Source organism: Rousettus aegyptiacus, unplaced genomic scaffold (genome assembly GCF_014176215.1).
Source record: "Rousettus aegyptiacus isolate mRouAeg1 unplaced genomic scaffold, mRouAeg1.p scaffold_m13_p_4, whole genome shotgun sequence".
Classification (NCBI taxonomy): domain Eukaryota; kingdom Metazoa; phylum Chordata; class Mammalia; order Chiroptera; family Pteropodidae; genus Rousettus; species Rousettus aegyptiacus.
This window is the reverse complement of record NW_023416307.1, coordinates 43,450,593-43,476,889: the sequence shown is the minus strand read 5'-3', so window position 1 is coordinate 43,476,889 and position 26,297 is coordinate 43,450,593. Positions and strand designations below refer to the sequence as shown.

The 26,297-nt window shown below is 46.6% G+C and overlaps 1 protein-coding gene across 4 annotated transcripts; it reads left to right on the top strand.

Annotated features, from left to right (window-relative positions):
- Window positions 1-1,862: 1,862 nt before the first annotated feature.
- On the top strand, window positions 1,863-26,297 carry BCL6 (BCL6 transcription repressor). Of its 4 annotated transcripts, none has more exons than XM_016136294.2 (10): window positions 1,863-1,960; window positions 12,729-12,767; window positions 13,579-13,750; window positions 15,260-15,481; window positions 17,637-18,608; window positions 19,158-19,342; window positions 20,740-20,907; window positions 21,984-22,114; window positions 22,231-22,368; window positions 25,078-26,297. In XM_016136294.2, the coding sequence occupies exons 3-10, from the start codon at window positions 13,590-13,592 to the stop codon at window positions 25,219-25,221; spliced, it is 2,121 nt and encodes a 706-aa protein (XP_015991780.1). In that variant the 5' UTR covers window positions 1,863-1,960; window positions 12,729-12,767; window positions 13,579-13,589; the 3' UTR covers window positions 25,222-26,297. The 4 variants fall into 4 exon arrangements, with proteins under 4 accessions (XP_015991780.1, XP_015991781.1, XP_015991783.1 ...); XM_016136295.2 differs by lacking the exon at window positions 1,863-1,960 and adding an exon at window positions 2,001-6,548 and having other exon boundaries at window positions 25,078-25,221; XM_016136297.2 differs by lacking the exon at window positions 1,863-1,960 and adding an exon at window positions 8,369-9,885 and having other exon boundaries at window positions 25,078-25,221.

Here is a 26,297-nt window from a genome sequence, read left to right as displayed (position 1 = left end):
AGACTTGTTTTGGGAAAGAGATCACACATATCCCAGGAAACAGCCAACAATCTTTCATAGCTCTGTTCACTTCTCCATTATAAACCCAAATTTGCAATTTGAGAGGTAGATTATTTCGGGAGATATCTTTATTTGAAATTAACATGTGCAGAAATTTTGTGGAACCTTTAAGAACTCATCTGTAATTTAATGAGTCGCCTGAAGGACTCTCATTGCCAAGGCTCAGAACAGCCTGACCTTTGAAAGCTGCATCTGGTCCAAACATTTTGGGTTAATTCTTGAGGAATCTGAAATATTATTTTCCCCTCACACCCTTTTTTTAAGAGAGAGACATAAAAGAAACAAGAGTCTCCCTCATTCAGGGATGAGTAGGAGGGGAAAAAACCCCAACCAACATTTAAATAGGGAAACTGGCAGTTCTGAATAAACAAACCAAGGCCCACAGTGAAATGATTCTGCACTGCATTTGCCTTTAAAAAGAAAGGAAGATAGAGAGATTTCCCCTTTCTCCTTCTCCCAACTCAGCTTGAAAGCTAAGAAAACTGTACTGCGTGCAGGCGCTGTGGTTGTAGCACAGTCTGTTCTAAATACACGCAGTATCTGTGATACTGGCGCGGCAGGCCTTTAGAATTCCCTCCGGCTAATGGCTTAAAACACAGACAGAAGAGATTTTTTTTTTTTTTTACAACGACCTTGAAATGAACAGGGGTTGGGGAGGAGGGATCAAGACTTTAGGAAAAAGCAAAACACAAACAGGTATTTGGCTCACAGAATTTTGTAGAACACATGCGTACACATACCCAAATACACACGCATTTCTTGCAGCAAGAAATTTCCTGAGTCTACAATAACAGAAAGAGTAAACCCACCACTTGCTGTCCTGGAAAGAAACAAACCAAAACAAAACAAATCCTTTGAACACATCTCTCAAGTGCAGGAGAGCCTCCGCTCAGTTTAAAAGTCCAAGGAGAAAAAGAAAACTGCACCCCCCCCCCAAAAAAAGTGGGGGTTGGGATTGCTACATACAACCAAAAATTTCAGCTTCTTTCAATAGCGTCAGTATTAAAATAGCACATCTTCTTTAAAACGCTTGAGAGATTAGATAGGGAAAAACACAAACACGCACAAAACAAAATCCAAACGATGCGGGATCTTAAGATTTACGTAACACCATAAACTTGCAAAAGGCAGAAATCATAAGCAAAATCCGAAAATCATTAAAATACAACCACCAAAAATCCCAAGCCACCACATCAAGGAAAAAACTATCCCAAATAAAAATAAAGCAAACAAACCCACCGAAAACTGCTTGGCAAATATTTTTCTCGTGGTGCCTAATATTCTAGCTGGAAAGAGCTGTAGTGTGTATTGTTTTCTCTTACTCGCCTCTAAACCTACTACATACACCAGACTTTTTCCAACGGTTCCAACCTCTCGCTCCCTTTTGTGTAATTTAGTTCGAGGAGCCGTTTACGGGTAAGAGAGGAAGAATTAGCCCCAGACCCTGGGAAGCAAAGCGCACTCCCCCTCTTATGTCACCGAATAGCAAATTAGTTCTCAGAATTCCAGAGGCCGAGCTTTGCTACAGCGAAGATGTCGACGTCACAGAGGGAGAGCCCACGTGACGGTGGCGGAGCAGGTCGTACCATAGTCCTGAGTCCAGGGAGGGAGGGCCACCGTCTGGCCCCTCGAACCTCGAACTGGAATCTCCAAATCTGAGACACACAGTCTGTGAAGACCTCTAAATATGCCGGAAAGTTAAAAAATATTGTGGTTTCGAGGGCTTTTTATGGGTCAGCGAAGGCAAAAGTCCTGGAGAACTGACACCGGGTCCTCCCCTGCTATGTAGCAGTGGTAAAGTCCGCAGCTCAAATTCCGAGAATTGAGCTCTGTTGATTCTTAGAACTGGGGTTCTTAGAAGTGGTGATGCAAGAAGTTTCTAGGAAAGGCCGGACACCAGGTGATTATTGCTGTTGCTGCCGCCGCTGCTGCTGCTGCCGCCGCCGCCGCTGTTGCCGCTGGTGCCGCTGCCGCCGCCGCTGCTCATGATCATAATTTTACCTTTTAATTCTTTTTTTTTCCGCTCTTGCCAAATGCTTTGGCTCCAAGTTTCCTATGTGTATCTATTGATATAAATGTATATATTATTTATTCTAGCTGCCAGGTGTTAAAATAAATGCCGAAGATTAGTCCCACGTCTCTCCCACTCTAGGATATAGATTTTTATGTATTTATTCTTTTATTCTTGTTGTCTTTGAGTAAATCGGCCGGTTTGGGGAGGCTATTGCCACCCTCCCTTGTGTTGTTTTGGTTTTTGAAAAGGAGGTGGAGGAGAAGAAGGAGGGGACTTAGGGGGCGGCCGAAGCAGAGAGGATGAGACAGTGTTTGGGGGGTGATTCGGGCAAGTCTGGGGGCTGTCTGGCCCTAGACTGCGGAGAGGACGCGCGCTCGCGCTCTCGCTCTTTCTGCTGCCTGCTTGCGTACGGCTTGTGATCTCGCTGGATTCGTGCGGCTGTGTTTCTCTCTCTCTCTCTCTCTTTTCTAGCTTGCAAACTGCCTTTCTTGTTCCCTCGCTCCAGCCTCGCCTTCCCACCCTCCCTCCACCTTCCCCTCGCCTCCCCTTCCTTTCCCTCTCCCGTCCTTCTTGGTAACTCCGGGAGGCAAGGAGGGAGGCTGCCTGCTCGCTCGTTCCGCTGGCTCCCTTCCACCGACCTCGGTCCTCTAGATTCCCTGCCTCTGAGCCGAGATTTGGGAGGAAAAATGCAAGGAACTCCTTGGTGTTTTTTTTCTTTCTTTTCCCCCCCATAAATCCAGATGAAGTGCAGTTTCTACTCTTTCCTTTCAGAGCCTTGATCTTCCTAACGAGATGCGACTGTTTTGGTGTCCCCTTCCCCTGTGTTTTGGGGAAGCTTTAGTTTGCCTGGGGGGCGGGGATGTTGAATACTTTGAAAATTATTCTTTCTTGGTTGAAGTCGAGGGAATTGGGAACCCTCGCGCGCGCTCTCTCCCCATCCTAGGGAGAGAAGCTGATGGCGGGACATGGATTTGCGGAGTGGGTGGGAAAGGGGTGAGCGTTTGCACCTGCGGTGCTGTTCAGCGTGCGGGGACTCCGGGAACCTTCACAGGACAGCCCAGCCGAGCGGGAACGCGGCAGGAGTTTTTGGCGGTCGCGATGTTTGTATTTTGGGCGCTGCGTGACTCAGTGTTAGCTCCCAATGGCTGTTCCCCCTTTCCTAAATTTTATTTTATTTTTCCCATGGCGCAAGCTTTGTAAAAAAGACAATTGCGAGCCGAGAGTAGCCGACGTCAAGCTTCGGATTCCCGAGGTCCTTGCACTAGGCGAGGGGAAAAACGAACAGCCCCAGCCCACGTTCCTACGTGCAAGGCTCGGGAAGAGAGAAGGACACTTTGTGGCACTGGCCGAGCGACCCGGCGCGGGAAGGGGGCGGGGGGGAGTTGCTAGCGCAAAAGGGAGATCTTTGTGAGTGATTTTGCAAAAACGGATTGCGAGGTTGGTTGGATTTGCAACCTGTGGCTCTCCTCGAGGGAGTAGGAATTGGGGAAAGCGGCGGCGGCGGCCCAGGGCGGGAACGGGTGGGGAGTTGGAGCCTCGGAAATCAACTGCGCTTGGGGACAGCGTGAGTGAGGGGCCTCCCTGCTGCCGGATGTAGTGACCGTGGTAAATGTCTTGAGAACTATGGGTTGCGTTGTCTGTATGATGCCGTGTTATTGGAACTCTGGCGAAAAATGGAACTAGTGTTGCAATCATGAGTTTTAAAGCTCACCCATGGAAAACAAGAACACAACAAAACAGGTTTAAAAAAAAATGAAAAGGACCCCTTTTATGTTTTATTCCTTCTCTCAGTGGTTAAGGTTGGGAGTGAGGGTCCTGACAGCTGAACAGGGGAAATGACCCCCAAACAGAGTGCTGAAAGTCAAGAGTTGTTACTGGGTCTCTGTCTCTGAGAGCTGGTTCTCTCCTAGTCCCCCAGGACTCAGATTTAATCTTTTATGTATTTTTTTCAATCAGTTTATATTTTCCAGGAGAAAATCTTGTAATGCTTTACTTATTTTTTTTAAGTAAAGTGTCAGTTGATGCATTTTTTTTTTTTTTTTTTTTACTCTCCGGAAAAAAAAAAAAAAAAAGTGGGGCAGGAGAGAGGGAACCAGGGAAAGGGCTGTTTAGAAATACAGTTTGTGGCTCTGAGCGATGCCACCGGCTTCCTCTAGAGAGACTGCCAGTTTCCCTTTTTCTTTGCAAGGTGTATGTGGTTTTAATAAATAACTTTTAAAAAAGAGGGGGACCGGCAAGATCTGTCAGGAGACAGGTATCTATTTTGTTCACTATTTACTACCAAGAGTCTTTGGCACTGGAACAGAACCTCGTAAATCTGCAGCCCAAGTTGAAGTTCATCTGGCCCTAGTCCACACGCTATTCCTGGAGGTAGCAAACACGAGCTCAAAGAAACGAGGTGAAATCACATTCTCACTTTAAAATATATACTTAAAAAAAAGAAAGAAAGAAAATACTTGAGAAAAGAGAAAAGATATTTGTCTCTAGGGGAGGAGGAAATGGAAAGAAAGCACTGGAGATGGGCATTCCCTTGCTAAAATGACTGCAGTGGAGTCTTCAGGCCAAAATAGAAACCTGTAGATTGGAAATATTCCCCTCCCCCATTTATAAATAGAAATTTCCAATGTCCTACTATTTGGAAGACTTTCCAAAACTGCAGGCCCAAACATTGGCTGATTTTAAGGGTCTGTTGATAGTGATAATAAGACTAGAAACTGTTTATGAAAACTGGGCATCTCGAGGTAGATGGCAGCCAGAGGAAGCAGGAATTCTCCAATTGGCCTTTTCCTCTATGCTAGATTTTGAAGGGTTTTACCGTATGCTTTCTTAAAAAGACAGTCCAATTCATTCTAGGTTTGGTGGACAAGGATGGGACTCTGTACTATTAAGCTGTTGTTTGCTGAACCTTAAAGAGTTCCAGTTATTGGTTGAGTAAATGGTAGCCAAAACTAGATGTCAAAATTCTTCCTTCCCTCTCTCCCCTGCGGGGTAGCCACTCACAACCCACTTTGTTGTGAAAAACTTGCGATTCAGAGGAGGCGGTGCTGCAGCGCCACCCCTCGGTAGGTGAAACTATGTGCAAAAGTCAAATATTTAAAAAAATATTGTGAAATGACCGTATGAGGAATTTTTTACCCCTTTAGGAAGGGAAGATAAAACTAACTTTTTCAAAACGGACTTTGCAGCTGATCTCTCAAATGGGGAGGGAAAAAATGCTTTCCAGCTAGGATGGTGTCATAATAGGCAAAGTAGTTTCAATGAGTGTGTGTCTGGGTGTGCGTGTGCGCGCGCGAGAGCGAGGGGAGGGATGGAGAAAGAAAGGGAAAAGGAGGGAGGAGGAGGGAGAAAGAGAGGGAGAAGGGGAGAAAAAGAGAGAAGAGGAGGTGAAGAGAGGAGAGAAGAGGGTTGCCGAAGTTGGCTCTAAGTAGGCGAGTTCTCCAGGCGGAGGTAGTCCAGTCCCCCTTCCTTCTGGCCTTGACTTCTCAGGGCGCCTAAATTCTGCTGCTTGTCTGACATTGATAGAAAGAGAAATATGTTGGTGTAAAAAAAGTACTAACTGGAAATCCTGTAGTTCTGCTACAGGTGGTGTATGTGGGAGTGTGAAGTGGAGAAGGAGGTTTGGGGATGGCGTAGGACAATGGTAGGCTGGTCTGTAGCTGGGTTTGGAGCCCTGTAGAAGTCACAGTAGTGTGGCGTATGCCGGTTTCCTGCTCTGCGCAACAAGTGGGAACGCCGCCGCAGTGATCCGAGCGAGGGTGCTGTGTTGTGGCAAAGCTGGCTGGTTTCTCTTCGCCCCGCTGGAAGCCAGGATGGCTCCTCCCAACCTTCTCCGCCTCCCAGTCCGGGATAAGCAGCCCTACCAAAAGACGATACTTGTCTCCCCTCCCCCACGCCGGCTTTGCGGAGCGCTATAAGCCTGCGTAGAATCAGGAGTTTATTCAAGACTTTCTTGGCTGGTCGACCAATGTTTGGAAGGGAGCTCTTCTAAATACTGTCGAGTGCCATTCTGTTTTTTGAAAACAAGTGCACTCTTTCTTTTCCTTCCCAATACATTCATCTTTTCGGACTGGAAAAATCAACGTGTAATGCATGAACTCAGCTTCAGATTTTGTGTTGTGGTTGTTAGAGGAGTGAGCATCGGGAAGAACGGAATTACAGCCAGTGTATTAACTGTTTTCCAGCTTTGCACATGGAGGCAACTCCCTCCAGTTAACAGACCAAAAAAAAAAAAAAAAAAAAAAGGTTGTGGGTAGTCAGTCGGGTGTGGAAGGTTGTGGCCGCGCGGTGATTTTCGGACGGACTGAGTCTGCCACCTGGTGGTAGGTCTTGGTCTAGTTCCCTGCCTTGGACAGTGGGCCGACCGCGTCACCTTTGCGCCCCTCTCCCCTCTCCTCCCCCAGGATCCCGACCAGGTGATAAGACTGACAGGGAGGGCACCCTCCAGTGAGGATGACATCTGACCTCCAAAGTTTTGGTAAGATAGTTGAAAATTAGAACGCCTCTGGATGCTTGCTTGGTTCACAATTGCTTAGCGATGGACATCTGCCTAAAAGAACCATAAATTAACCTGTTTTGTTCACGCTATTTCTCTGTCGCTGTGGCTTCTCCGCAGGAAGAAGTCGGGAGTAGAGAGATGCCATAGGAGCTCTAGAACATACAACTTTACAGTTAAGGAAACAGGCCTGATGAGGGGGCTTGGTAATGGTGAGTTAGTGACTTAGCTGGCACCAGATTTTAAGCTTCTGAGTTTCCAAGTCAGTGACTGAAAGTCAAAGGCAAGTTTATCTCTGCTCCTTTGAGGCATCTAAGAGAAAGGAACAGCAGTTAGAGCCATGGTTTCAACCTTTTAGGTCACCGTAGTTAGAAATGGCTCTCCAGCTGTCTTGGGGAAATTTGTTTAGAAAGTATGGCCTAAGATTTTTCAGTAACAGACATGAAAAGCCTTCTGTTGTGCTGAGGGGTGGAGGTCTCGGATCTCGGGGGTTTTGGGTGTGATTAAGGCCCAGTCCCTAGACATGCAGGGATGCTCCTTGTTGCGCCCGAGGCTTACATTTGGATCCTGAAATCACTTTCTTTTCCTTCTTTTTGAACTCTGCTTAGTGGTTTGGAGAGAAATCAGATGCGTGGGCGGGTCACATGGACAGGTAGAACGTAATCCCCTTAGAATGTGCCATAGCAGCTTCATAGCAAAGTTTTCTCTCTCGAGCTCAAAACTTAATATGGCAAACGCGCGTCCGCGTGCTGGCGGCCCCTAGCGACCGCCCGCGTGCACACCCGCGGGAGACTCTGTTGTCTCCACCACCCTGGTCCGCCGGAATTGAGTTCAGCCTCTCCCACTGCGGGAGCTGTTGGAGGCCGCGTCAGAGAAATGCGCCTCTGTTCGGGTTGGAAACGAATCTGGGGACGTGTTTGAAGAGCGGTCAAGTTTGACTCATCGCTTTCCAAGGACAGTTAGTGCCTTCCATCTTCATTAATGTGAATAAAGACCTTGGCTGACTTCTGTCCAGATCGGATTTTTAAAGGCATTGTTTGCTTGGGGAGATCATGCCGCTCCCCTCCCCCGCCAGTCTTTTTGCAAAGGCCGAGCCGGGTCCAGCCAGGATGGCTGAGATATCTTTGCTCGGGGACATGGTTTGCTGGCATTGTCTGCCAGCCCTTTCTGGAAGGCTGTCGCGAGCGAGCTGGGCGCATGGGGAGCGTCCCTTCTGCAGCTCCTCTTCAGATCTTGGTGATAAAACACATCCCTCTATTTTATTGCATTTCCTAGAAGCTTGCGGGCTTGCAAGAGCGCTGTTGGCAGGAAAACGTGATATAAATGAAAGTCAGGACATAATGTCCCTGAACACCTCGGTCACCCAAAACGACTGCCGAGGCCACCGCGTTACCAAATACGCTTGCATCTACTGTCAACTCCCCCACTCTCCCTCCCCCTATCCAAGAGCGCGGAGTATCCCGCCCCCTCACCCCAACAAAAACAACTCCGTGGTTTGAGCCCACCCCCTACCGCTGGACCATTGTGACAGGATCGGAGTAGCTGTTTAGCTGAGATGCTGCGGAGAAAGGGAGCGCTTCGGCAGGAGCCTTAATGTGGGTTTCACTGCGGCAGCTCCAGCCTTATTAAAATTCCTCGTCCCTCCCCCTAAACAGTGCTTTGCACTTCCACTCTCCTTTGGATTTCTCAGCGAGTTACTGGAGTTATTAGATTACCAATAATCCAAAAGCCAGGATTGGGCGGGGGGCCGGGGGAGGGGGTGGAGGGAGGGGAGGACGGAAGGACTTCTCCAGATCCTGAGACTGTCTAAACTAGGTCAATGGGAAGGAGGGGCGGGGCGATGAGAGGCTTGTTGGTTTCCAGCCTTGATGGAGGGCTCCCTCTAGTGATAGTCCACGGTAAAACATAATTAGGTTTGAGCTCCCGGAACCACGGGACTCCTAATTTCCAATAAATGCATTTACTTAATTTTAACATCTCTTCCTGGATTCTCACCCCATTCCATATTAAATTTCAGCTTTCGCTTTCACACTTATTCCACCGGGGAAAGGGATGAGAAAGCTTCCAAGTCAGAATTTATGAGGCTGAAAAGGCCCAGTCTAAATGAACGGACCTTGACCTCACCTCCGTCGCTGATGGGATGCGCGGAGCCATGGGTCACTACCGCGGGTTTTAGGACACAGCTGAGGCCTGAAGGCAGCTTCTTTTGCACCTCCCATCCCCCACCCCAGGCCTCCGAAACTGCCTCTCGGAGCTGGCTACTGAGACCAATTAGGAGATGGCTCCCTGGGAGTTATAATTCCGAGGGAAGCCACGCGAGGCGAGGCAGCCTTGAAGCGTGCGGTAGGGTCCGTGCCTGGGCCTCTGCTGAATCCTAACCATGTCGCTACGGTTTCGGAGAAAGTGAATTCGGAAATCTCGAAACATGTCCAGGTTTGACCTGGCAGCTCCTATTCTGAAGATGTAGAGCGGAAACTGAGCCGAGCTGGGTTCCACTACTTGCCAACGTAGGCGGAAAGGGGCTTTCGGTTTAGTTTCCTCCAGCTCGGCTAGGCACGCTGAATGGAGACCCTCAGCCCTAGGGACTCCATCTTTTTGACCTTGACGGCTCGCCTAACCACTCTCTTGGGGGTTGGGAGCCAAACAAAAAAAGAAAAAGAGAAATGACGCCCCAGGCAAACAAACGCCGGAACTGGGCAACTGGAAGTCATGAAATGAGCCTCGGATTGGACCCGAAATCCTGAGCTTTAGACTGGCTCTGCTACTAACTTGTCAGACAGTCCTCATTTATAAAATCATCATGCGGGAAGAGTTGTACTAAGTGAGCTGTAAGAGTCCGTGGATCTGGCGCGGCCGAGGGATTTAGGGGAAAGTGTGCCATATTCCCCGCGAGCCTCCGCGGGCGCCCCCCCCCCCCCGCCGCCCTCCCCGGTGAATCCCCGGCGGCCCGCCGCGCAGGCAGAGATCCTGGAGGCCGTCGGGGGCCGGCAGCTTCCTGGAAAGTTACTTCTCGTTGGAGCCGGCGATAGGCAGAGAGCGTTCTGTGAAATCCGCTGAGCCGAGATCGACTACGTTCCGGGAATGAGAGGGCTGTGCCGTTCCCCTCACTGCCCCCTGCCTTGACAGCTTAACAGGAAAAAAAAAAAGGGCACATACAATGTTAGCTACGAAGGTGCAGGGAAAGTTTTATTTGAAGGCGAACAAATTAAGGGCTGCCACGGTCTTACCACCGGGCCTCCGCCGAGCCTGCGGGGGCTTGGCGGCGGATGGGCAGCGGTGCGCGCCCAACACCCCCGGGTGGGCGGTCCCTGACAGACAGGTACGGTATGATGGGGGTGGGCAAATCTGCGCCAGCTTGCTAGGGCGCGCAGGGCTGGAGTTTGCCTGTGTGTGTAAGCGAGAGAATGGGCTGCCTAGTGTCTGCCGACTGGAGGAGGGAGGGAAAGGATGGGGTCTTTGTATTGGCTTGCTCTCTCTGAACCTCGCCTCTCGCCCTTCTCTCGTCCCTCGTCTCTCTCTCTCTCTCTCTCTCTCTCTCTCTCTCTCTCTCTCTCTCTCTCTCTTCTCTCTCTCTCTATCTGTCTCTCTCTCTCTCTCTCTCTGTCTCTCTCTCTGTTTCTCTCTCTCTCTCTCTCTCTCTCTCTCTCTCTCTCTCTCATTTCTTTTCGTTCTTTTTTCGAGGGGTGAGGAGGACCTTCTTTTTTACTTCTCCAAATTCTTTAAAGGATGTGCCTTCCCCTCAAGATGCCTAATTGAAACTACACAGGGAAAGCGCCAAAGGAGAGAGAGAGAGAGAGAGAGAGAGAGAGAGTGTGTGTGTGTGTGTGTGTGTGTGTGTGTGTGTGTGTGTGTATGTGTGGTGTGGTGTGGGGAGGTGGGGGGTGGCTGGAGAAGACAACGTTTAACTTTTACTTGGTGGTTATTGAGGCTGCGGTGGGGTTGGGGTCAGGGGAGTCCAGGTCTGGGCCATTGTATTTGTCAGTTTCTCCTGGATAGCTCTGCTCTCCTGGTTGTTTTTGTAGAATAAGCCTTGTGCGTGGCATTGGTGAGTTGGCTGAAACTAGCAGACAGGTTTGGCCAGGGCTTGCTGGGGAATAGTTTTGAGATGTTGGGCAAGGCTTATCCCCTGGATAAGTGTCCTCCTCAGGAAATCAGGGCTGTATATGAGTATCGGATACCATAATGGACTGGAGGGAGCTGAATGGTCTGTAAAAAAAAAAAACAACAACAAATATTAGTGGTCTCTCCACACCTGCAGCATCTAGAGGAAAGCTCATTGCCATACCCAAAATAACCCACATACTCACTTGTTGTGGGACCTCCTAAGGCAGAGCTAACATAGTAAGGAGTAGATTTAATAAGGGCATGGGCCTTAATTTATGTGCTTTTGTTATTGCTCAAGCCAGATAGAGGTTTAGGGTGAAAAGTGCCCAGCCCAGGACCTGGCTGACAGCAGACCAAAGGGAATTATTTTGTTTGATTCCATCTGAATCTGGACTGAGTTACCAGTTGTCAAGGTGAAATGATATATCTGGGCTTCCTATAGTTCTAAAAGTTTGTGACTGGAGATCCATAGATGAGCTGGCAGTTGAAGCTGACTGAAGGACAGCCAGACATATTCCAGAAGTGGTTAGGGATCTCTTTCATGGGGGAAGAGAAGAGGGTTTATAAATAAACCTCGTATATGTCTTCAGCATTCTTTTTCAAAGGACACAATCACTGAACTTTGATTAACATGCCAATTCAGTGAATCTGTCTTGTCCATTTTGAGTTAGGATGGGGAGAGGAAGAAATAGGTCCTTTCATCTTTTTCTGTCCTCTCCCTTCCCCTATTTCCTTCCCCCATCCCCACTCACTCACATGCACACACTAACCTTGAAGCTGATGAGATTGAGTGACTGGCAATTGGGACCACAGAGAAATGTCAGAGTGTTTGGTTACAGACTCAAGGAAACCTCTCATTTTAGAGTATTCATTTGGTAAGACTCAGCAGCCTGGAATGGGGGCAAAGTGTTTGTGTGGGGGAAGGAACTTAAAAATGAGATTCACCCACATCAGGGTGCTGTTTTGCATGTTCTACAGCACGTAGGCTGATTTGGAAAGGGGACAGGAATTTGAGCCAGAAGACCTAGAGCTGGGCCACTTACCATCTATGTGGCCTAATATGACCTCTTTGGCCTCAGGCCTCTTTACCCGGAAAATAACTCTAAAGGCCTACGCTTTTTAAAAAGGGGGCAAGGAAGAGGGTTCAGATTGTTGTGTTTGGAAACCCATATATAATCATAAATGAGAGTCGTACACCTGTACTTTAAATTATTTTGTTTTAGAGAAACGAATTTGAAGAGGGTACATGTTTCATGAGTGCTCCCAGGCCCATTCTTGGCTAAACTACACAATTAAATCTTTTACCAGCATGGGGAAGCACAAACTTGGGAGTCTGTGGCACTATTTCTGGTTTTAGACCCAGGAAGGAAGGGAGGGGAAACTTTGAAATAGAAGGCAAAGATTCTTCAGAAAAGCATAGATCCTCCATCTCAGGTTGTATTCTGCAGAGTCTCTATTCAGTCTTAAGTGTTTCAGGCAGTCAGGAAATACTGCTTGGCTGTTTGTCCTGGCAAGCCACTTGAACCCAAGTCTCAATTTTGTCACCAGTAAAATTGGGATAAAGATATTGACCCTGTCGGCCTTGCGGAATCATTCTCACACTTGAAAGATGATATTTTAGCAGGCTTCGAAAAGCATTCAGAGTTTTCAGGCTCCTGAAGGATCATCCTCATTAACATTGAATGTTTTCATTCTTTAAATTTTTTCCTTCCTATAAACTCAAGGGCTTTTGGATGGCATACATTTTTTCACTTTGAGAACGAACATGTATATGTATATGTATATGTATATGTATATGTATATGTATATGTATATGTAATCAATGTATGTAACATATTCCCAGTACTCAGGGCATAAACATCATTGCATGGTTTCGGGTGCCTGTTTTCGTAAGAGCTGAGCTGGAAAAATGTTTGCTAGTTTGTGGTAAAACCACACCAGCTGGCAGGCTGCAGCTTTCAAAGTAAAACTAAACACGTGTATCCAAAAATAAGACTATAGTGGACAAACTTAAATTCATTAAATCAATTTCTGTTTGCTTTTTTCTCTTCCTTGCAGGTTTTAAGCAAAATTTTGGACTGTGAAAGCAGGCATTGGGTAAGTAAATTGAATTATATGCTTTAAAATTTTGTGGACAGATTGGTTCCTTTGAATTTACCAATGCATCAGTTTTTGCAAACTTTGCCACTTTTCATTAGATGAGATAAAGGATAGCCGATTCTCTCTCCATTACTCCCAGCTCTCACCCTTCACTCATGCATTAGACTATGTTAACACCATTGTATGATCATTCATTCCTTTACTCATTTCTTAGTTGAGATTAATTTAGCCACCTACTATGTGCCAGCAATGTGCTATGCACTCAAGGTAGATTGAGACAATTCCAAAGCCAAATAGAAGAGAGGCAGATGGTGGCTGAGATAATAAAATTAGATACTGATGAGAATAGCTATGATTTTTGAGAACTATATTATGGAACAGGTACACACCTTTAATTTTTATAACCACTTAGGAATTACTACTCCCATTTTGGGAAACCGAAGCCCGGAAACATTAATCTGCTCCAAATCACACAGCTAGCAAAAGCTAAAGCTAGCATGCTAACCTTCAAAGCATGATTTCTCTATTCTTTCACACACTCACTGCCTCTCAGTGCTAACAGAGTATTTGGTATGTGGAAAAAAACACTCAACAAATATCCATTCTCTTTGCCTGTCTCCTAAAGAGCTTTCTATTCCAGCCTGTTGGATAAAAATTATCCTCCCCATTTTATAGATGTGAACAATAATGCCATGAACTGTTTACAGATCAAACACAAGGGACCTGTTTGCATTCCATATGTTATCAGGCTCTCACACTCCTGGTAAGCCGGAAACAGGTTCTAAAGGATTCTGACCTCTTTTTTCAGGTGAAGACAAAATGGCCTCCCCGGCTGACAGCTGTATCCAGTTCACCCGCCATGCCAGTGACGTTCTTCTCAACCTTAATCGGCTCCGGAGCCGTGACATCCTGACTGATGTTGTCATAGTGGTGAGCCGTGAGCAGTTTAGAGCCCATAAGACAGTCCTCATGGCCTGCAGGTGAGGGGTCTGGAAGGGAGCGGTAGATGAATACAGGGGGACATGATGGTGCTGGAAGTGAGCGAGGTGGAACACACCGTGTTTGGGATCACATCTCATTTGTCTCCAGATCTCCTGCACAAGGCCCAGCAGAGTAGCCTCCCAGAAAGTGAATGAATGCACGTACTTTTAGAGAGAGAGAAAAAAGTTTTTGTTCTGCGGGTTTAGAAGGGAGAAGACATCACATACTGTCCCAAGAAAGAATATGTTTGGGGCAAACATAGAGAATAATTATGGTTAACTAGTGAAAAAATAAAAAGTGAAAGAGAGCTTTAAAATATTTTAAGCAAGTTAATTTGAAATATTTTGTTCTTTTATTCCATAACTGTAGTTATTTATTACTGTGCTATATTTCCATGGGTGTTTCAGAGTATATGTAAGTTAGTGAAAGTGAGCCAGCTACTTATTTATATTTGTGAAGGATTTCAAGCGTTCAGAGCGATTTTACGTTACATCATCTCCCTGGGTCTTCATAGTGGCCTGTGTTATGGATGGCATGATTACGTCCATTTTATGGATGATAAAACAAAGACGTTCAAAGATGAACTAATGTAGAGTCAGGCATCTCAATTGCTAGTAGAGAACTTATTCAATATCTGCAACAAACACCTGTTTTTCAGAGGTCTATAGAGACCAAAACATAAAGCTAATGGTAAACAAGTGCTTACTATGTGCCAGGCATCATTCTATCTCCTTTATGTTTTCATTCTTGCCACAACCCTGTAAGGTAGATACTTTTGTTCCTGCTTTGCAGAGAAGGAAAACAAGGTACAGAGAAGTTACCCAAGGTTGCATAGCTACTTACTGATTGATGTGAAGCTCACTTCTGGCAATACGCTCAGAAACTGTGGAATTGAGATGACAACCCAGAACTCTGGCTTCTAATTGACTGCTTTTTCCTCTGCCAGACAGTATGGTACCTGGAGGCATGGCTTAAAATTGGACTTGGATCTTCTAGGAATGTTGACCTTGTGATAGTCTATAGGCCTTTAGGGAAAATTAGAATGTAGTTTTAGGCATCATTTTATTTATTTGTCATCAATACCCAACCTTATTCTAAAAAAATACAATAGGATTTTTAAAATAAGGATGATGTGAGGGAACAACAAAGGAAATGCTTATCCCAAAGTATAGACTAAAAATAGTGCAAATGAGTGCTAAATTTAACTCTGGTCACTTGTGTGGCTGAGATTAAAATCATTTAACCTCTCTGATCTTAGTTCCCCCATTTGTAAAAGGGGGAGAATGATAGTACCTACCTTGCAAGGTTGTGAGAAACACAGGATAATGTATGTAACCACCTTAATGACTCACTGGCATTTAGTAAGCTCTCCATAAATGGTAGCTGGTGTTAATTGCCATAGAAGTTCTGGAGCTAGGCCCAGGGGAGAGGGGCTGCCCATGACACTGACTGTAATTGATGACAGAGGCTATGTGTCTGCTATAGTGAGACATTTGTTTGTTTTACAGTGGCCTTTTCTATAGCATCTTCACAGACCAGTTAAAATGTAACCTTAGTGTGATCAACCTGGATCCTGAGATCAACCCTGAGGGGTTCTGCATTCTCCTGGACTTTATGTACACATCTCGGCTCAATCTGCGGGAGGGCAACATCATGGCCGTGATGGCCACAGCTATGTACCTGCAGATGGAGCATGTCGTGGACACTTGCCGGAAGTTTATCAAGGCCAGGTGAGCTGCCAGCCCAGGTGGAAGCCTTGGAAATAAAAGGATCAGAAGGGATCAGAAACCTTTGATAATAAAACATGCATACAGAAAAAATAATCCTCCATCATGTACCACAACCTACATTTCCACTACGTTTACACACTTCTGCCCTTTTTAACTTTTGTACTCCAGACTAACTTGACACCTTGCTGCTGTCCAGGTATGTCTTGTGCATGCCCACCTCCTGCCTCTTGCTCTCTTCCATTCACTTGATATGCACTTTCCTCCCACCCATTCTGCATGGCCAGGCTTGGTTGCCAGCTCCTCTGTGAATATTTTTACGATTATCACTCAGCTCTTCCCTCAGATCTTTCTCTGTGTTCCAAAGCCTTTTGCCTGTCCTTTAGATCTTCCTTCTGTTTTAACTATTGGCATATATCTTTTAGTTCTCCTTTAGACTTCCATTTTAACTATTTACATATGTGCCTTAGTTCCCCCACCAGCCTGTAGGCTGCTCTGCTCATCTTTTATATCTCCCTGCTCCCACCGGAGAGGACATTTATTGAATTAAATCGAGTTCACTGGGTGTAACCTCCTACCCAAGGGGCTGGTAGAACATGACCATCATTTAAAGGTGAGGAATCTGAGAGCCAAAGACATGAAGGGCTTTGCTAAGTGGAACAGAGACCAGAAGCATTTGATTTGCTGCTCTGGGGTGATTGCATCCGCTCTCAAAAGGAAGGGTTTCCATCCTCTTTTGGAACACCTCCAGGAGCCAGGAATTCAGTGTTCCCAGAGCCACGCCATCTACCTTCGTCAGTTAGAAAGCTCCTCTTTATGGCGAGTCGAAGTGGCTCCCTTAACCTTCACTCATTGGTTCTGGCACTGTTAAATGTAATCATGTTGAGTTGGCCTATTTTTTGGCTACATAATGTCCCTTCAAGTATATGCAGCTAGAGTACGCTGTCTCCTGTGGGTGATGATGGTGGCAGGATCATCATTGCTACCACTTATGAGTACTTTCTCTGGGTCAGGCCCTGTGCTTGGAGTGGTTAAGTACCTTGCTCCAGGTCGTATGGCTGCTAAGTGGCACAACTGGGATTGGAAACCAGGTCTCGTTTATATCCCACATACAAGTGATATCATGTGGTTTTCAACTTTTTCTGTCTGACTTATTTCGTTGAGCATGATTATCTCAAGATCACTTATAGGCGGGATATAAATCTAAAAGCAACAAACGAACATGACAAACAAACAGAGACTCATGGACATGGACAGTAGACTAGTGGTTACCAGAGGTTAGAGGATAGGGGGGAAGGTAGGCGGGGTGAAGGGGGTCAAATATGTGGTCACAGGAAGAACTCTATGAGTGGTGAGCACACAGTACAGTATGTATATGACTTACTGTTTCATTGTATACTTGAAACTTGTTGGATTTGGTTAACCAATGTCACCATTAAAAAAAAAATTCTAATGAGAGGAAGGAACTATAATTCTCTCATACTTGCCCTACACGATATCACTTTATCATAAATAGACTTATTTGTGATAAAATTTTACTTGAAAAAAATAAAAAGAAAGAAACCAGATCTGGCTGCTTCAGAGGCTGGGCTCTCTTCACCAGCAATGCTGCCTTTTCCCCAAGGTACACTTCTCCGTAATGCCAGTCAGCATTTAGGATGAATCTTATCTTCGACAGGGCATCAGTTTGTCTAAGACTGTTCGAATGTGTGGCACTAACATTGCGTAAATTCTTCCCTCCCTGAGCCTCAGTTTCCATGTGTATAAAATAGAAACAATAACACCTGCCTTCTCATCCTTGCAGGATTTCACATGAGTGAAATGAGATAAGAGCTGTGAAAGCTTTATATTCTATAATCCAAAGAATTACAGATTTTGTGTGACTTAAACATACAAGATCATGCCTAAACAGGCACAGATTGTGTGGGTAACTTTCTTTCCTTCTCTGGGCCTTGTTTCTCCAACTGTGGGCTGGATTGCTAGACTTCTAGTGTAAATGCCATGTGAATGAAAGTTTTCCCCTACTCCAAAGCCATATCTCCTATGTCTAGCTGACCCAAGCATAACTGTGGTTACGTAGACCAGTGTCACTTGGAAGGACATGGGCTTCACAGTTCTAATTTGGAGGCCGGTTTCTTCTTTCTTGATTTTCCTGCAGCGAAGCAGAGATGGTTCCTGCCATCAAGCCTCCCCGTGAAGAGTTCTTGAGCAGCCGGGTGCTGATGCCCCAAGACATCATGGCCTATCGGGGTCGTGAGGTGGTGGAGAACAACCTGCCGCTAAGGAATGCCCCCGGGTGTGAGAGCAGAGCCTTTGCCCCTAACCTATACAGTGGCCTGTCTACACCGCCAGCGTCTTATCCCGTGTACAGCCACCTCCCCATCAGCAGCTTCCTCTTCTCCGATGAGGAGCTGCGGGATGCCCGGATGCCTGTGGCCAACCCCTTCCCCAAGGAACGAGCCCTCCCCTGCGATAGTGCCAGGCCAATCCCAGGAGAGTACAGCCGGCCAGCCATGGAGATATCCCCCGGTGTGTGCCACAACAGCATCTACTCACCCAAGGAGGCAGCCTCAGAGGAGGCACGGAGTGACATGCACTACAGTGTGGCCGAGGGCCCCAAGCCTGCTGCCCCCTCGGCCCGGAACGCCCCATACTTTCCCTGTGACAAGGCTGGCAAGGAGGAAGAGAGGCCCTCCTCCGAGGATGAGATTGCCCTGCATTTCGAGCCCCCCAATGCACCCCTAAACCGGAAGGGTCTGGTCAGTCCACAGAGCCCCCAGAAGTCTGACTGCCAGCCCAACTCGCCCACAGAGTCCTGTAGCAGCAAGAATGCCTGCATCCTCCAGACCTCTGGTTCCCCTCCAGCCAAGAGTCCCACCGACCCCAAAGCCTGCAACTGGAAGAAATACAAGTTTATCGTGCTCAACAGCCTCAACCAGAATGCTAAGCCAGAGGGGCCTGAGCAGGCTGAGCTGGGCCGCCTTTCCCCTCGAGCCTACACTGCCCCGCCAGCCTGCCAGCCACCCATGGAGCCTGAGAACCTTGACCTCCAGTCCCCAACTAAGCTCAGCACCAACGGGGAGGACTCCACCATCTCGCAGGCCAGCCGGCTCAATAACATTGTCAACAGGTGATTTCAGAAGCAGTCCAGACCTGGGGTCAGGGGTTACCTGAGCAGGGCTCTGAGGTCACCTCTTCTGATGGATGCAGGGGCTGTGTTCTTTTCTTGCCTGAAATGCCAAGCCTATTAGAGGCGTGGGATAAGAGCCTAATGATTGAGTTAACCTAAGTAAGGAAGGAGATGAAGCTTTAGTGTATTTTTCCATAGTGGGAGAGAGTTCCTTTCTGTGATAGAAGAGCATTCCCTGAATCCCAGAGGCAGATCTCGTGGTCTTGGTGTGGCAGCGGGAATTCCTCGTATTTGCCTTGGACTAAGGGAGGCTGCTGAATGCAGAACTGAGGGGAAGAAACTGGATCTGAGAGTGGGGTTTTGGCTGTTTGACCCCATCGGTGATCTCTACACATGTGTTGTTGGAGGTAGCCTTGAGGATAGCTCTGCAGCCCCAGACCCAGAGTGGCTGCCGAGCTCCCTGAGTACAGGGAGGAGGGCATGGCATAGGGGCTGGGCAGAGTGCTTCACTCTGCTCCAGGGGCTGAGGCTCTTTCTTCCTGCCCACAGGTCCCTGACAGGCTCACCTCGCAGCAGCAGCGAGAGCCATTCACCGCTCTACCTGCACCCGCCCAAGTGCACGTCCTGTGGCTCTCAGTCCCCACAGCACACGGAGATGTGCCTCCACACCACTGGCCCCACATTCCCCGAAGAGATGGGGGAGACTCAGTCTGAGTACTCGGATTCCAGTTGTGGTGAGTCTCTTCCCCTCCCTCTCCTTGCTGGGGAGAAGGCAGGCCCCCACCTCTGCTCCCTGGGATTTGTGCTTCTGTTTTACTTATGCTGTTGCCACCGACTGGGAGACACTCCTGATGGGAAGTCCGTTGGCACTTAAAACCACCAGTGGATTGCCCCCACTCTTGACTGTTTGGGGAACTAGACTGGTCAAAGCAGGGGATGGGGTAGTACGGTTACTCTGGGGTAAGAGAGAATGACCGGGCGGAATTTTCAGCTTTGTTCCAGCAGAGGGAACACGTGGGACTGGCTGTAATTCCCAGAGCTTTCTTAGCCCCTCTGGACCCAAACTCCTGGTGCAGGATCTGTGTACATGTTAGTTCACCCTGCTAGGCCGTCCATTCTGTAAGGGGAAGCATCTGAACTGATTCATTCCTGTGTCTCCCTTAGGTCCCAGTGAGTCTCTAGAACAGAGTGAGTACTCAGTAAATATTAGCTGAATTAGGTTAAATTAGGTTAAATTGAAGTTTGTGGATAGTGCGTGATTGGCCCCTCCAGTTCTTAGCAGATGTGAACGTCTGTGCCTTCCCGCAGCTCTGGCTGCAGTGCTGTAGCCCAGGGATACTGAATAGGGACTGAGCCACTGCGACGTGTCATTTTCAAATTGTTAAAGGAAAGAAATTAGTTACTTACACCGAGAAGTGTGGCACAGGGTGTGAACTTGTAGTTGGGAGAGCAGGGACTGTCCCTTCTGTTCCCCTGGCCATTTGCCTTTGTTCTGCACTCCAGTTCCTTCTTCTGGGCCTCTGTTTCTATTTCCACTATCATCTTTGGTCTCCCAGTCTTACGGAAGTGTTCGGGAGACGTGAAATCTAGATTGATGCAAGGGTGACCATGTTTGTCATTAGTCCTCCTCAGTGACTTCAAGGTATCATTGAATCTGATTTATATCTCACATTCCTATGATGCTTTGTGTTATGTCATGTCCTGTGAAGTAGGTAGGACAGGGGTTTATTAGCCTGATTTTGGAGATAGAGACACAGACAGAGGCTCAGGGACATGAAGGGTCTTGTCGAGTGAGGGCTTCTGTGTGTGATGCAGATAAAGCTATGAACTGTTCTCAGTGCTCTCCAGAGAAGGAGCCGTGCTGAGCTTTTCTCCAGCTCAGGAGGTCATATGTGTACCTGCTGGTTTGAGCTTCCCTTTCATACCTTAATATTCAAATCTGTTTCCTTTCTCCTCTGTGACTGAGACTCTAAATGCTAAGAAAAATAAAATCCCCACAGGCCCCTTGCCCTGGGCTCCGATGAGTGCTGAGTGGGCAGGGGCACTGGGCATGGCTCCAGAGGAGAGGGGCCTCGGAGCCCTGTCTCCCTTCTTCATGCTGACATTGGTGTTCCCTCCCACCCACCAACAGAGAATGGGGCCTTCTTCTGCAATGAGTGTGACTGCCGCTTCTCTGAGGAAGCCTCACTCAAGAGGCATACGCTGCAGACCCACAGTGACAAACCCTACAAGTGTGACCGCTGCCAGGCCTCCTTCCGCTACAAGGGCAACCTCGCCAGCCACAAGACCGTCCATACGGGTATGGCCCTGCCCCACCCCACCCGAGCTCGCTAGGGTCACTCGGGGAAGGAAGGGGAGTGGATCCCAGAGAAAGCAGTGTGGGGCTTCGGAACGCAACTGGGTGAGGCAGGGAGCAGGCCCTGTCCCGGCCTGAGAGAGGGGCCTGGCCCTGTAGCATCTTTGCTTAGTAACTTATCCAGGCCCTGTTTCCTTTGTCTTTCCTCTGAGATGCTCTGTCCTGCTTCTCTGCCTATGCTGGGGTCAGAAGTGTTAATCCCACCGTAAAGGAGGAGAAACTAAGGCTGAGAGAGGCAAAGTGATTATCTTTTGTAAAGCCAGAAAAAAACCAAAGGCCTCTTGATTTCCTCTAAGGGCTTATTCCTTATCAACTCACATTCCTTTACCAGGTAGCTTCTAATAACCTGATTGTTGTCCAAAGTTGACTCTCTCTTGGTATTTTAAATGGGTCCTTTATCCCAGAAACTTTCCATGAGGGAAGGCACAGCCCTTCTGTTGGTTTCCTCTGTCTGAGCATCTACTCCAACTCAGGCCCCACCTCTATTGCAAATGGAATCCAGCTGTAGTTGCCACAAGCGGAAAAGCATGTTTGTTCTAAAAGGGAGAAACTAGAGCAGCCTGATTGTATCTCCCTGGTGAGTGGGTTGGCTATTCAATCAGTCTTGTCCAAATGAAGAGCTAGAAGAGCCTTCCCAGGTCATCTAAACCCCTCAGGTTTCAGAGAGGGAAACTGAGGCCCAGAGAAGGAGACTGACTTGTCCAAATCCCGCAGTTAGATAATCCTAATGACAAAGCTGGTTGTGAGACTTTCCGAACCTTGGTCTCTCCCTCTCCCACTCCTAGCATTATTTCTACTCCTCCATGCTTCTTGACTGTGATCAAGTTGTGCTGGTGTGTGTGTAAGGGAGGTGGGGCCAGCTGGGAGGCCAGCCCCTGGATCCTCTCTTTGACATCTTCCAAGGGAAAGAAAGTTGAAGTAGCTCTGGGTAGGGCAGTTTGCTTTGAAATTCAGGGGCCGGGGATTATGGCAACCTCTGTTGAATATGGCTTTCCTTTTCCCTCTTCTCTCTGTAATAGGTGAGAAACCCTATCGTTGTAACATCTGTGGGGCCCAGTTCAACCGGCCGGCCAACCTGAAAACCCACACTCGAATTCACTCTGGAGAGAAGCCCTACAAATGCGAAACCTGTGGAGCCAGATTTGTACAGGTGGGCAGGGGGTTTGGGGGGAACACCCCTCAGCCTCTGCATGTGGGTGAGTGGCTGCCAGGGGCCTCTGCAGCACGCCCTGACAGAGCCGCTCATGCTTTGCTCTTCCATTCTAGGTGGCCCATCTTCGTGCCCACGTGCTCATCCACACTGGCGAGAAGCCCTATCCGTGTGAAATCTGTGGCACCCGTTTCCGGCACCTTCAGACTCTGAAGAGCCACCTGAGAATCCACACAGGAGAGAAACCTTACCATGTATGGGCACCTCTGTGGCCATGGGCTGGCCTGGGAGGGGCGGGGAGGTGAGAGGTGGGGCAGCAGGCCTGTTTGCTCCAGTGTCAAGCACACCGGTGGGATGGTCAGGAAAGTAATGGTCATAAGACCTGGACTGGGCCTGATTTTCAAAGACACCCTGCTTGACCTTGGCCTGGGTCTCAGTTTGCTTATCTTTAAAATGGGGGTGTTGGGCTAGGTGATCCCAGCCTTAGGAGAGAGGTCTGGACTATGGATACGTGCATCGTGGAGTCAGTCATTCATTCCGCAAATACTTATTGAGTGCTTAAACTGGGCTCGATGTCTACTTAAGAGGAGCTAAGGTGTTTGAGAAGGAGCAGCCATAGGAGTGGGAGGAGAGCCTGAAGAATGTGGTGATATAAGGAAAACACACACACACACACACACGCACACGCACACACACACACACACACACACAGAATAGGCCATTTCAAAAAGGAGCAGGTGGCCAGCAGCAAGATGCCGAGATCGGCCCATTCGAATCACAATGTTCTAGGACAGGGACTCAGCAAACTAATGCTTTTTAATATTCTATGAGCTAACAGTGGTTTTTATATTTTTAAGTGTCTAAAAAGTCAAAAGAATAATATTTTGTGATATGTGCAAATTATATAAAATTTAAATGTCTACGTCCATAAACAGAGTTTCATTGGAATACAGCCATGCTTACTTGTTTGCGTATTGTCTGTGGCTGCTTTCACACTACAGTGACAGAGTTTAGTTGTGTCAGAGAATGTAAAATATTCCACAAAGCCTAAAATATTTATTTCCTGGTGCTTTACAGAAATAGTTTGCCCATCTCTGGTGTAGAGAGAAAGGTATTGGTTGGGCAACTGAGATATCTGGGTTCTTATTCTGACTTTGACAGTATCCCTTTTGGGGGGCCTTGGACAAGCCCTGACCCTCTCACTGGGCCATAGTTTTCTTTCCCTGTAAAATGATGAGGATGTAGATAAGGAGTTTTTAAGCTGTGCTCTTTCAATCACCAAGGTTCTACATCCTTACAGGGCAGGACCGGGCTGAGGCTGCAGCCTCTTTTACCTTTCCAGTTTCCATTTAATTTGAAAGGAGAGTCTCCTGGCTTACAAGTGTGGAAACCAGTGTTATGGGTGATACTGACTTTGATGAGCTTATGGCATCATTCTAGTAGTGATGGACATAAGAATTAATTGATGAATGGTTAACCCATACCACAAGTGTTTGCCTGCAAAATGTGGCTATTTTCATTTGCTTGTTTATCAGCCCTTAAGTGAAAATCTTCTTACTTGCTGTTTGTTCTTGAGCACAGTCACTATCCTCTCAGTACCTTAATTTCCTCACCTGTAAAACGAGCTGGATAATAGGACTTGCCTCGTGGAGTTATTGTACCAGGTTAAGGAATTTACTAGTATTCAGAGTGCTGCATGGCACATAGTAAGAGTACAATGAATATTTTCTATCGTAATTATTTGCTAAGAGATTAGATGCACAGGACGTCAGATTTAAGAGTTACTTACAGAGTATATTGTTTCAGTCTCTCACAGAGGGAAAGCCAAGGCTCAGAAAGAAATGGCACCCTCGGGACATACAACAGATGGTGGCATGGGCATGATGGGCCCCTTGTTTCCCCCAAACCATGGCTCTTTCTCCTCACTGGCCCCCCCCATTCTATTTTTCATTTTTCTAAATTTATTTCTATTTTTACTTTAAAACATATTCTCTATATGAATGTATTTATTACGTGGTTTTTTTTAATATGAGAATAGTTTTAAGTTTATGGCAAAGTTGCAAAGGGTGTAGAGAGTTCCCATACACACCCAGTTTCCCATTAACATCTTACATTAGTAGGATACATTTGTCAAAACTAATGAACCCATACTGATATATTATTCTAAACTGAAGCTCATGCTTTATTTGGATTTTTCTTAGTTTTTACCGAAATTGTCCTTTTTCTGTTCCAGGATTGCATTCAGATTACCCCATTATATTTAGTCATCCATTTTACTTTTAGGTAACTTTTCCACTAAAACTATTACTGTCCATTTATTGAATCAAAGTGAGAAATAGCTCTACTTGCTAATGCGTTGTTAGCTTATCTAAGGTATGCATACTAAGAGGGAATAGAACTGTATTTTTAAAAGCATATCTTAGACTTGAGAATTTTCATGAATTCAGACAGTTGTCTCTTTTTCCAAATGTGTTCTGATTTAATGCATATTGCCTAAAAAGTATATTCTACTAGATATTAGGAAGATGATAAAATTTACTAAGAGGTGGTCACTGCCCTCAAAGCATTCTCTACCTGGTAAGGCAAGGCTAGAACTCTTACAGAGGTTCAAAGGAAAGAGGGATTATTCTTATCCTAGAGAGAGAAGGAAGCCTTAATAATTAGGGGACTTTGCACCTGAACTGCATTTTCGGGTAAGACTTGAACTTGTAGAGTTAAAGCAGGGAAATACCGCTTAGGCAGGGGAAGAGCATGAGCACTGCTTTGGAGAGCAGGTCAGGGACATCACCGTAAAGCTTACTGGTCCTTTAGCAGGAGCCAGAATCCATGTGGGCTCCAAACCGGGTCATTGAGAGAGACTTACTACCAGATTGCCTGCAGGGGGAATCTCCTCTGGGTCTTTGAAAAATGACACATTTCTTGGGTTGATGACGATTAAAAGTTTGCCTCTGGTTTTCCTTTAGTGCGAGAAGTGTAACCTGCATTTCCGTCACAAAAGCCAGCTGCGTCTTCACTTGCGCCAGAAGCACGGCGCCATCACCAACACCAAGGTGCAATACCGCGTGTCCGCCACTGACCTGCCCCCGGAGCTCCCCAAAGCCTGCTGAAGCATGGAGTGTTGATACTTTCCATTCGAGCCCCTTCTCAGAATCTACCCAAAGGATACTGTAACACTTTACAATGTTCATCCCATGATGTAGTGCCTATTTCATCCACTAGTGCAAATCATAGCTGGGCGTGGGGGTGGGGGTGGGGGGAGGGGCGTGGGGACTGGGAGCCAAGGCGGCTCCCCTTCCCCCACTGCCGTAAAACATTAAGAAAATAATATTGCTTCTTCTCCTATGTGTAAGGCGAACCATGTCAGCAAAAAGCAAAATCATTTTATATATCAAAGTGGGGGAGTATGCAAAAGTTCTGACTTGACTTAGTCTGCAAAATGAGGAATGTATATGTTTTGTGGGAACAGATGTTTCTTTTGTATGTAAATGTGCTTTCTTTTAAAAGAAGAGACTTCCGGTATGTTATCAAAGAGAGGGCTTTAATTTTTTTAACCAAAGGTGAAGGAATATATGGCAGAGTTGTAAATATATAAATATATATATATATAAAATAAATATATATAAACCTAAAAAAGATATATTAAAAATATAAAATTGCGTTAAAGGCTCGATTTTGTATCTGCAGGCAGACACAGATCTGAGAATCTTTATTGAGAAAGAGCACTTAAGAGAATATTTTAAGTATTGCATCTGTATAAGTAAGAAAATATTTTGTCTAAAATGCCTCAGTGTATTTGTATTTTTTTGCAAGTGAAGGTTTACAATTTACAAAGTGTGTATTAAAAAAAAAAAAAGAACAAAAAAAGCTGCAGAAGGAAAAATGGGTAGTTTTATTCTAGTTTCCGGTTTGTATATACCTATACAATGTGTCCTACGGTGCCTTTTTCATGGAAGTTTTCAACGATGGACGAGCGTGCCATCCCTTTCTGAAGTGTAGGCAGACACAGGGACTTGAAGTTGTCACTAACTAAGCTCTCTTTGGGAATGTTTGTCTCATCCACCACATTCTGCGTCATGCTTGTGTTATAACTACTCCGGAGACAGGGTTTGGCTGTGTCTAAACTGCATTACCGCGTTGTAAAATATAGCTGTACAAATACAAAAATAAAATGTTGAAAAGTCAA